The sequence below is a fragment of the Rattus norvegicus genome, chromosome 1, assembly GCF_021556685.1.
Source record: "Rattus norvegicus strain SHRSP/BbbUtx chromosome 1, alternate assembly SHRSP_T2T, whole genome shotgun sequence".
Lineage (NCBI taxonomy): Eukaryota > Metazoa > Chordata > Mammalia > Rodentia > Muridae > Rattus > Rattus norvegicus.
In genome coordinates, this window is record NC_141534.1 from 254,313,933 (window position 1) to 254,324,629 (window position 10,697).

Here is a 10,697-nt window from a genome sequence, read left to right on the forward strand (position 1 = left end):
TGTACACAGTGGTGAGGCAGCTGGGCCTCCAGCGAGTGATGGTTTCTTACTCTGACCAAGAGACCTTCGTGGCAAGACAGTCTGAGGCTAATTTTGGACAGGACGAGTTTGTGGGGGGGGGGGGGGGGCGAGTGCGGGGTACTGAGGGTGTCCCAGTGAGAACAGCTGTCAGTTCAGACCTCCTCCTCACTCAGGCTTGCCCGAACGCCTCTATGGAAGAGAATTATGTCTCCAGTCTCCTGTGACAGGAGAGAGGGTTAATCAAGGAGGTCTAGTCACAGGCTGGGAGGACACTGTCGTAGCTTCCTTCTCGAAGACCTAAGATCAACCAGGCCTGCAAAACAGGGAGGGCTGAGGTTGCTCCAGATATGGCAAACTTGGCCCAGCAGCCTGGGCAGAAGGCCTGTCATGGGGTAAGGGGTATGGGCATTCAGTCCCAGCTTAGAACGAAGGAATGGGAGCAGAGGAGAAGGGGAGGGGGTAGCCAGGGTGGAGGGCGCGACGGCAGGAAGCCCGGAGGCGCGAGCAGGGGTGGAGACCAACGAGAGGGACGGCCAAAGAGCGGGTAGGAGGGCTGGAGAGAGGGAGAAAGAGGAGGAGAGAGGGGAGGAAGGGTGCTGACGAGAAGCAGCGCAAAAGACTCGGAGTAGAGTGAGGAGGGCAGGCCTCAGCGGGAGCAGCGGGAGCACCGGGGCCGGGCCGCCCCCGCGAGCAAGGCGCCGCCATTCCGCTGCTCGGGGCGCCGCCGCCGCCGCCACCGCCACCGCGTCCGGGGGCCATGCTCCCGCCGCCCCCGCGCCAGCCGCCACCCCAGGCGCGCACGGCCCGCGGCTCCCTGCGCCTGCAGCGGGCTTTTCTGCGCGGGCCGCTGGGAGTGCTGCGGCTGCTGCAGCTGCTGGCCGGAGCCGCCTTCTGGATCACCATCGCGACCAGCAAGTACCAGGGCCCAGTGCACTTCGCGCTCTTCGTGTCGGTGCTCTTCTGGCTTCTCACTCTGGGGCTCTACTTCATCACGCTGCTGGGCAAGCAGGAGCTGGTGCCCGTGCTGGGCTCGCGCTGGCTCGTGGTCAACGTGGCGCACGACCTGCTGGCGGCCGCCCTCTACGGGGCCGCGACGGGCATCATGATCGACCAGACGCAGCGCCACAGCTACTGCAACCTCAAGAGTTACCGGCTGCCCTGCGCCTACCATGCCTTCCTGGCGGCCTCTGTCTGCGGGGGTCTCTGCCTCGGCCTCTACCTGCTCTCGGCACTCTACGGCTGCTGCCGTCGCTACCAGGGCAAGGAGGAGGTGGTGTGAGGCCACCCGCTCCACCGCGGCCCAGATCGGTGCGGGGATCCCTCCCGAGCCCTTCCTGCCGCCGCCCCGTGCCGGTGCTCCCCTGCACCCTCTCCCTGCCTGCGTTTCCACTGCCCGCGCCCTGGATCCCCGACGTTCAGTTCTAGTCTGACTGCTGTGGCTCAGCTCAGCCCAGATATCAGCTTCCAGGGACTCGCGCAGCCATCCCAGGCGCCGACGCACACACCCAGTTGGGCCGCTCCAGGCGAAGCCTGGAAGTCCCTTTCCCCATTCCCTGTCGAGAGCTAGACGTGGACAGGCGCCGCCGCGTAGATCCGGGGGAGGCTCTCAAATTGAAAACAGTCTTTGGACTGCGCCACTGCCCCCTCCCTCCTGCCCTGCAGGAAGAGCATCCCTTCCCTGCCCCCTCTTCCAGCCATGGATGGTGTAGAATGCAGTCAGGCAGCTGCAAGTGGAGCTGGGGACAGGCCTTAGCTAGCTGTAGTTTGGCTCTCTCCCTGCACAGCCCTACGACTTCAACGAAGTCTTTGGGTGGGGTCACCTACGGGAGTGGCGGATAGCAAAGGCCCGCAGGCTATACCTTACTTAACGACGCAAGTCTTCTCTACGCCTTTATCCTTGGCGTTCATCCAGACTGGGCCAAATGTACTAACTTCCCTGGCCTCTCAGGTGTCACTCACCAGCTTCTGCTGCACCCCACCTTTAAATATGTTTTCACTGGGGATCCCACGTGACCGACGGCGACTGTTAAGGTGCCTCTTTGGGAACCCAGATCCTGCTCTTAGGAACAGCTGTTTTAAGATTACAACCACACTCTTTCCTCTAAATCAGCGAGTTGTCTAGGGAGCCCTTCGTGTGTTACCTCCAAAAGGTTTAGAAGGTAAATGGGTCTGTCACTGGTGCTGCCTTCCCTGCACAGACTCACAATGTTTGTTAGCATAATGAGGTCTCTGAGAAATCCCAGAGGTATCACGGCCACACGTGGTAATTCAGTTTACTGGACTATTCCCACCACAAGACTGCGCCTATGCTGTCTTGGTCATTCCCTCAGGTTGACCCATTGAAGATTAGGAAGCTCCTCTTCCCCTGAGAATTTCTCTAACTGGGTGTCCACCCAATGACAAACAAGCTAGAGACCCACTTCCCAGCCAGAGACCTGAGAACAGTTGAATACTGGTTCACATTGTTGGAACACGAAGCCAAGGATAACCAGATGGTGTCCGAGTCCAAAGGACAGTCGCTTGTAAGAGATCTTGGCACTGACTGAGCAGATGGCGGGTGAGTTCTGCCACCAAATTGAGAACTGCCTGGACCTGGGGTGGACAGCCGGTGCCACCTCTAAGGTAAGGAAGGCATTTTGGATAACCGGGAAGTGCCATAGGCCTCTAGTAGGGAGCATGGGGCCACCTCCTCTTCCAAACTGAAAGCAACTTCATTCACAGTGTCTGAAGAGCAGCTCTGATACCTACAAGGGCCAGGGATGAGCAGCAGCCCTGATACCCAGGGATGTTGGGTCCTAACTCAAGCTCAGCTTTCTCTGGGAACACAAGACATAGGACATGGAAGCCAGAGCTCCTGTCCAGTTCAAAGAGCACCTGACAAAGAGCCACACCCCAGTCCCCGCAAGTGCATTTTCCAAGCTCAGTGGCAGAGGTGGGATTGTCTGCGGCTATTATGAAGGCTGGAGTGGAGTATAAATTTTATGTAGCACTCACTATAGCCCTACTGCCTGGGCACACTGCTTGAATGCATGTATTCTTTGTATACTTTTGTGAGATCCCCAAGTCCCCTTGGCGATGAGTGATGGAGGTTGACTTTGAACCCTCACAGTCCAGTTTCTTCAGTACCAGGCTATGTAGTAAGGGTCAGTACATATTTGATACAGCTAATACTTTTTCTGAGGCTAAGGTATGGCTTGGTGGTGCCATAATGTACAATATGTATGAGGTCCCTGGTTCAGGACCCAGCATCAGAAGTGTTTTTTTCCTAAATTGGTTAAAAAAAAAAAAAAAAAAAAGCAGGTCCTAAAACTTACCCCCCTATAACCAGCTTTAAGAGCAGTTTGGTGGCAGTGAGAACAGTCACACAGCGTAGCCATCACCACCGTGTGCCTCCAGAGTGTTTCTCATCTTGCAAAACAGAAAGTTCGTACCCACTGGGCTTATGGGAGTTTGAGCTTGTACAGGCACGTAATCCTAGGGTGCTGGAGTTTATGGAGGGTGGATTATGAGTTCAAGGCCAGCCTGGGCTACGTAGTTCCAGGCCAGCCTCAGTCATGGGGTAAGACCCTATCCTCCAAAGAAACAAAACAACAAGAAGGTCTGTTGTTGTTTGTTTTTTTCCTCTGGGAAATCCCACAGCATGACCTCCTGTGCTCGTCTGCTGTCCAGCTCCACAGAGAGTGATTTTCCCTCCCTTACAACCAGAGACAGTAGTAGTCTGTGCCTGGGGTGAGCTTTGCTGGGACACCGTGGTAGCCAGTGACTTTTGTTCTTATGTTGCAGGTTTCCATGTTGCTGGGGCATGTTGCTCGAAGATTCCCAGAGCCAGCAGAATGCTACAGCCCTCCCTGATTGGCTGAACTGGTCTGCCTGGGACCAGCAGCAGGTTTGGGAGTCTTTGCTGTTGCGGTGGGGAACAAGCAGCCTCTTGCACACCATCTGGTGGAAGAGCCATGGGAGAGAAGACTGGTTTCCTTCTTGATGGTAGAGGATTCCCAAGCTCCTGTGTTATAATTTAGGCACAAGATCTGGTCACTTGGGACAGAATTCTGCCCGCCTCCCATTCCCTAAACGATGGGCCTCAGTTCTAGCTCCCATTCTTTACCTGGTTGCCTCTTTTAGATCACTGTCTAAGCTCAGGTCCAGCCCCCTCAGGATCTCCTCAGGCCCAGTGCTCTGGGTCTGAGGCCAGCCAACCTTACTCAGGAGCACACATCTTGGCCTTTCTGATGCCTCATATACCCCGTTGTGCCTGTAGCATTCTGGGGCTCTCTAGCTCTTCTCGGTGTGCCTTCCAGCTTTGCTTCTAACAGCTTGGTGATGTGAGAAGCACAGATAAGACTATTATGACACCCACCTTTCCTCAAATGGCATAGTATGATCACCCTGATGTGGCCCAGAGCACTTGGAAACTGGCAGTACTCTCCCTGGCTTACCTCTCTGACAACCAGGACTGGGGCCAAGCCAAGACCACCCAGACAGCTCCCAACCATAAATCTGGGGCTTCTTGTGGGCCCGGGAGACAATTTCTACATTGTGTACGAAGGCCACGCAGGGGTGGGTTTTGGTGTAGGGAGGGTGGTTAGAGAGAGGGGCCATGTGCCTTATCCAGTAGTGTATTCAAGGTTACCCCAGTATGCTTTTTCGGAATAAAGTTTGTTTTGTCTGATCTTGTGTTTGGGTCTCACCTCCTGGTCCTCTGTGGTAACTTTCCGCTGGCTTCCCCCAGCACTCAACCCTTGCCTTCTGAGAGAGAAGGGAACGTGAGCTCACAGCTTTCCACTGTGGCTAGTCAGGGTCTGAGGACAGGATCCAGAAGAAACACTCTGTTTTGGGTTGATACTGAAGGGAACCTGTCTCCTTCCTGTCTGCTCTCTTCTGGCCCCTGTTTATGAGTGGCATTCCCTGTCAGGCTGGGAGTGACTCTTGTAGAGCCAGCGGGGCTCTATTCTGGTCCAGCCCCATCATACAGAGGAGGAGTTAGTCCAGAGCACAGAGGCAGCAGTGTCTAATGCCATATGAGAAAACTTGGAGGCGCCTGGGGCTCAGGCCTGGTTTTTTTCCTGCTGTGTCTGGCCCGTGGCCCTGACCCCCCAGAGGTTATTGGCTGTTCCATGCAGACGGAGATGCCCCGGAATATTGAGACTTGGAGCAGAAGGGAGCTGTGTCTTGGGCTCCTCCTGCTGCTGAAAAATGGGATTCGGCCATCAGAGCATTAAGTCACTGGGGGCAGTGCTAGCTGGGATCTGATGCCAGATTTGCTCCCAGCCTGCCTGCTCTTCCCGAGCCCCTTCTCCAGAGTCACAGTAAGTGGCATGGGCACATGCCCACCTCCCTTCTCTGTTTGTTTTGGTTTGGGATTTCCAGGGTGAAGGTTTGTGTCACTTGCTGCTGCACCCCTGTCTTCTCTCCTCTTGTCTACTTCTTTGTGTGCTTGTGTGTGCACACGTACGGCTAAACGCTCATGGAGACCAACTTCGAATGTCTTCCTCATCTTCCTCAATTGTAAAGACTTGCAGTCTCACCATGTAGTTCTGGCTGGGATAGAACTGGTTATGTAGACCAGGCTAGCCTCAAAGTTAGAGTGATCCACCTGCCTCTGCCACCACACCGGGTTTCGACCTTATCTCTTTAGATATGTTTATTTCATTTTATGTGTACGAGTGTTTTGTTCCCATGTATGACTATATTGAAATATTTTTGTTGGGGGTTTTCTGCCCCACTCTCTCCCATTTAGCTCATCACACAGAAACACCAGAGTTTATTAATAAGCTACATACCTAAACTGGACAGGTCCCGAGACTATCCTAACCCCGCTAGGTTATTGATAACCAGGTAAATGCCCTGTTACTCGCCAACTGAATCTTGCTCTGCTTATGACTGTCCTCAAGGAGAGCTTCTTTTGGCCACATCCTGCCTTACAGCAACCTCCTCCTTCTCTCTCCTCTCTCCTTCTCCTCCTGGTCTCTACCTGAGACCCCACACTTGATCTCAAGTTCCGCCTTCCCAACCTCTCTGCCCAGTCATAAGGTTCAGCCTTTTATTAACCAGTCAGGGATTATTGGGGAGCATTTTTTAATATTAGTTAATTAATTAATAAATTAGTTAATACAGTGCCCCAAGGTCAGGTTACAATCAGGACAGGAGCACAGAACTCAGCTTCTGAATACACAGCGCACAAGACCAACCCCAACAACTGGGTATCTTGTCCATCCCAGAACCAGAAAGGTGGATGCTTGTGAACGACCATGCAGGGGCTGGAAACAAACCTGGGCCCTTTGCAAGACCATCACGTGCTCTTCTTACCTGCTGAGCCATCACTTCATTCTTCTGAAGCTGGGTCGCTCTCACTGAACCTGAAGCCACCAATTGGCTAGGTCAGCTGTCCAGCACGCCCTAGGGATCTTCCGGTCTCTGCCTTCTCATCTCTGGGATTCCAGGTCTTAGTCTGGGTGATGGACACCTGAGCTCAGGTCCTCACGCGTGCACACCGAGCTCCTTATGGACTGAGCCATCTTCCCAGGTCCTTACATTTCTCAGACAAAACTAAAAGTTACACGGATTCTCACAAGGGTCCCGGAAACCTGCTTGCATGGTTACTGTGGTTCCCTGTTCTGCCTCTCCTCTTAGGATGTCCGGGCGCCGCTACACTCGCTCTGAGAGAGCAGGGCAGAATGGTTTTGGGTTGGGTGGGGTCCGAAGTCGGCCTCTTCCATCAGGGAGTGAGAAGCTGCTGTTCTACTGTCCGATGCCTGCTGTCAGCCAAGCCAGGAGTGAGTGAAGAGGAGTCCAGTATGAGCAGGATTCCAGTCCGGTTGATGAGTGAGGTGGGTGGGGGAAGGCCTTCTCCGAAGATCTTTAACGAAGCAGCTCTCTGAGATGATCTTAGCTTGTTTGTTGTTTTGTTTTTGTCTTTGTTTTTTAAATTGGGATTAGATTTGAACGTGTACATCGAGGGAAAGATGTAAGTATACCCACAGAGGGAAAAGTTGGCTCAAAGATAAGGCTACTGAGATGCCTCAACAGCGCGTATGTGACTGACTGCTGCGTATGTGACTACGTGGTGGGAGATGGTCCACGCACATACCCTGAGGCAGACACGCAAACAGGGAAGGAGCTAGCTAGCTCTACTCACGCCAGTCTCAAGTTCTGAGATTTCTGGGGTTTGAACTTGCTCTCCCTTGCCAATTCTGTGCCAACTCCTCTAGTGGCAAGATCCACACCCCTGCTGGGCTTCTTAATCCTAGTAGAGGGTCAACACCTATTATTGCCTCTGCCCCTGTAGAAAAAAATGGAGCCTTGTGGAAGGAAGGGCCTTGTCCAAGCTCACACAGCTGACTGCTGACCGGCAGAGAAGCAGAACGCCTCTTAACCCCTTGTTGTCCTTGGTAGGCTTTGAAACCTAAATGGAGTTTGGTTTTCCATATTTGAGGTCAAGTGCTTAGCTGGGGAGGGGGTGGGTGTCACATGCCTTTAATACTAGCACACAGGAGACAGAGGCAGGAGGATCTCTGAGTTCAAGGTCTGCCTGGTCTACAGTAAGTTCTAGGACAACCAAGGCTACACAGAGAAACCCTATCTCTAAGGTGGCAGGTGGGGGCTGCTGTGCTTTGGCACCCTCTCCCCTCTTTTAGAATTGTGGTATGTCTGTGTGTTTTGGATAAGTGGCTCTTTGAAATAAGACACCACTTTCTCAGTCTGGGAAATCCCAGAGGGTTGCTCGCTTTTTGACCGTGGCATTTCCCATTCTTTTTTCTATGTGGGGGGTAAGAAAGATTTAGTAAGCTGCCATTTTTAAGCATAAAGGGAAGAAGCAGGGATATGAAAGAGAAAACTCTGGTTAATGTGGTTTATAATGTATTTGTTGTTTCTTTTCTTCCCTCCCCCCCCCTTTTCTTTTTTTTACAATATTTGGAGAATAAAATAACTAATATAGCATTTAGTTAAAAATATGTATGTATTAATTAGGGTTACCATTTCTGTGATGAAACATTATGATCAAAAGCCAGCTGGGCAGGAAAGGGTTTATTTTGCTTACACTTAACAGGTAGGGAAGATGGGTCAGGAACTCAAGGCAGGAACTCAGAGGCAGGAACTCAAGGCAGGAACCCAGAGGCAGGAACTCAAGGCAGGAACCCAGAGGCAGGAACTCAAGGCAGGAACCCAGAGGCAGGAACTCAAGGCAGGATCTGCAAGGCAGGAACCCAGAGGCAGGGGCTGAAGCAGAGCCACAGAGAGAGCCGCTTACTTGCTTGTTCCCTCAGGGCTTGCTCAGCCTACTTTTTTATTGAACCAGGGACCACCAGCTCAGGGGTGCTACCATGAACAATGGGCAAGGCCACCCCACATTAAACACTAAGAAAATGTACTATAGACTTGTTTATAGACCAACTTTAAGAAGGCATTTTCTTTTTCATTTTCTCTCTTTCTTTCTTTCTTTCTTTCTTTTTTTTTTTTGTTGTTGTTGTTTTTTTCTTTCTTTTTGTTATTTCAAGACAGAACTTGTCTGTGCAGCCCCGACTGTCCTGGAACTCGCTCTGTAGACCAGTCTGGCCTCAAACATGGAGGGAGAGCTGTAGTGATGTGGTATAGTAAAGCCTTTATGTCTGGCTTTGAGTGAAATGTTTCAGCAAAACCTTTGCTATGTTTAGATCAATCAGTAGAGGCTGAGAAGTTGTTATGAGATTGAACTTTGAAGAAATGTTGTCTCTCTAGAGAGTCTGCACTTGGTGCTATGTGAGAGCTTGCTGTTGGGGTAATCTTGGTCCTGAGCCACCCCTGGCAAACCTGGAGTTCTTACTTTTGACTATGGTCCAAAGGGACCGAGATTTGTGTGGGAGGTCTGTTCTCAGGGGCAACAAGGGCAAGAGAACTTAGATAGTTGGAACCTTTCCCAGCCCCAATTAACCTTGTATGATGTTTAAATAAAGTGACTAGAGTGAGCTAGCTGGATGTCAGTCTTCCCGAGAGAGAGGCTGTACCTCTCTGCTCCTTCAGGAAAACGAAGTCTTAGCGTCTTGGTGAGCACCTAGGACCAACATCAATCAATATCGATGCCTTCCAAATGCTGGAATTAAAGGGATGCACCACCTCCACCCGGCCAGAAGGCATTTTCTTAATTGTGAGTCCTTTTGGTAAATGACTCTAGCATGTGTCAAGTTGACATAAAACTAGCCAGTGCAACAGCAATATCTGATCATTGAAAACATATTTAAATTTATATTTTTTCATTATTGTGTATGATGTATGTGGGTACATAAGTCAGAGTCTGAGTGTGAGGCCAGAGGACAACTTTGAGGAATTGATTCTCTCCTTTCATCTTTCCGTAGGTTCCTGGGATCAGACTCAAGTTGTGGGTTTGTGAGGCAAGCAATTTTACCTGCTGAGCCAACTCCATGGCCCCTTATTTACTTACTGTAGCCTAAGATGGCCCCAAGTTGGCTTTCCTTCCCTTTCCAAGCGCTGGGATTACAGGCACACATCAAGTATATTTACGTGTTGCTGGATTGAACCGAGTGCGTGGTGCCTGGTACGGTACCCATGTTGATAGAGATATTAACTGCACTTCATCCTCAGCCCCTGTAAGTGGCCAGTTTTATGTTAATTTGACACAAGCCAGCGCCATCAGAGGAGGCAGCCTCAATTGAGAAAACACCTCCATAAGGTTGAGCCATAGGCAAGCCTGTAGGTCATTTTCTTAATTAATGATTGGATGGGGCAGGGCCCTGCCCATCATGGATGGCATCACTGGGCTGATGATCTTTGGTTCTATAAGAAAGCAGGCTGAGCAAGCCATGAAGAGCAAGCCCTCTTCCACGGCATCTGCATCAGCTCCTTCCTCCCAGGTTTCTTCCCTGGGCCAGTTCCTGTTGTAACTTCCTTCGATGAGGAACAGTGTTGTGGAATCATAAACTGAATAAACCCTTTCCTCCCCAGGTGGCTTTGGCCATGGTGTTTCATCACAGAAATGGTAATCCTTGTTGTGTTTTATAAAATGATAAGGAGAGAAGGGATATGTTTGGTGTCTCGGTACGGTGTAGGGGAAGGGGTGCCTTTGGGGGCCCATGCTGAGGCATCCCTTACCCCTCTGAGGTACCAGCCACTACCAGGTATGGTATAGAACAGAGTTTATTCAGGGTATGGGGAGGGGAGTTGAGAGGGCAGTGGAGACAGAGAAAGGCAGGGAGGGAGGAAGAGAGAGAGACAGAGAGAGAGAGAGAGAGAGAGAGAGAGAGAGAGAGAGAGAGAGAGAATAGAGAGAGGGAGTAGAGAAATAGAGGCCGGCCAACACCTGGTTGTTGCCAGGGAACTGTGGGGTGGAGCCTAGGCGAAAGGCCAACAACCCTAAGACAACCCCTATTTAAAAAATTACTTTTAATTATGTATATGAGTGTGGGGATGTCCAGGTGAGGGTGTTTACTGGCTCTCCTGAAGCTACAGTTACAGATGGTTATCAGAGCAGAAGTGGGCGCTGGGAACAAACTCTGGTCCGCTGCAAGAGCAGTCAAAGCTCTTAACCACTGAGTGATGTCTGCAGCCTCCCAGTAGACAAGCTTTCCCCTAACTATCCGCATGTTACTGGTGTGGAGAGCCGCCTATCAAAACGGGACAAAAACTGTTGGAACAGAGGATTTTATTCAAGTTTGGGGTTGGAAAATGGGGTAGTGTTCTGCTTC

At 51.5% G+C, this 10,697-nt stretch overlaps 1 protein-coding gene across 1 annotated transcript; it reads left to right on the plus strand.

Moving 5' to 3' along the window:
- Nucleotides 1-643: 643 nt before the first annotated feature.
- Marveld1 (MARVEL domain containing 1) lies at nucleotides 644-4,695 on the plus strand. Its single transcript, NM_001401781.2, is given in 2 exon segments — nucleotides 644-2,643; nucleotides 3,805-4,695. A coding segment is annotated over 1 exon segment (522 nt). The 5' UTR covers nucleotides 644-778; the 3' UTR covers nucleotides 1,301-2,643; nucleotides 3,805-4,695.
- The last annotated feature ends 6,002 nt before the right edge of the window (nucleotides 4,696-10,697 follow it).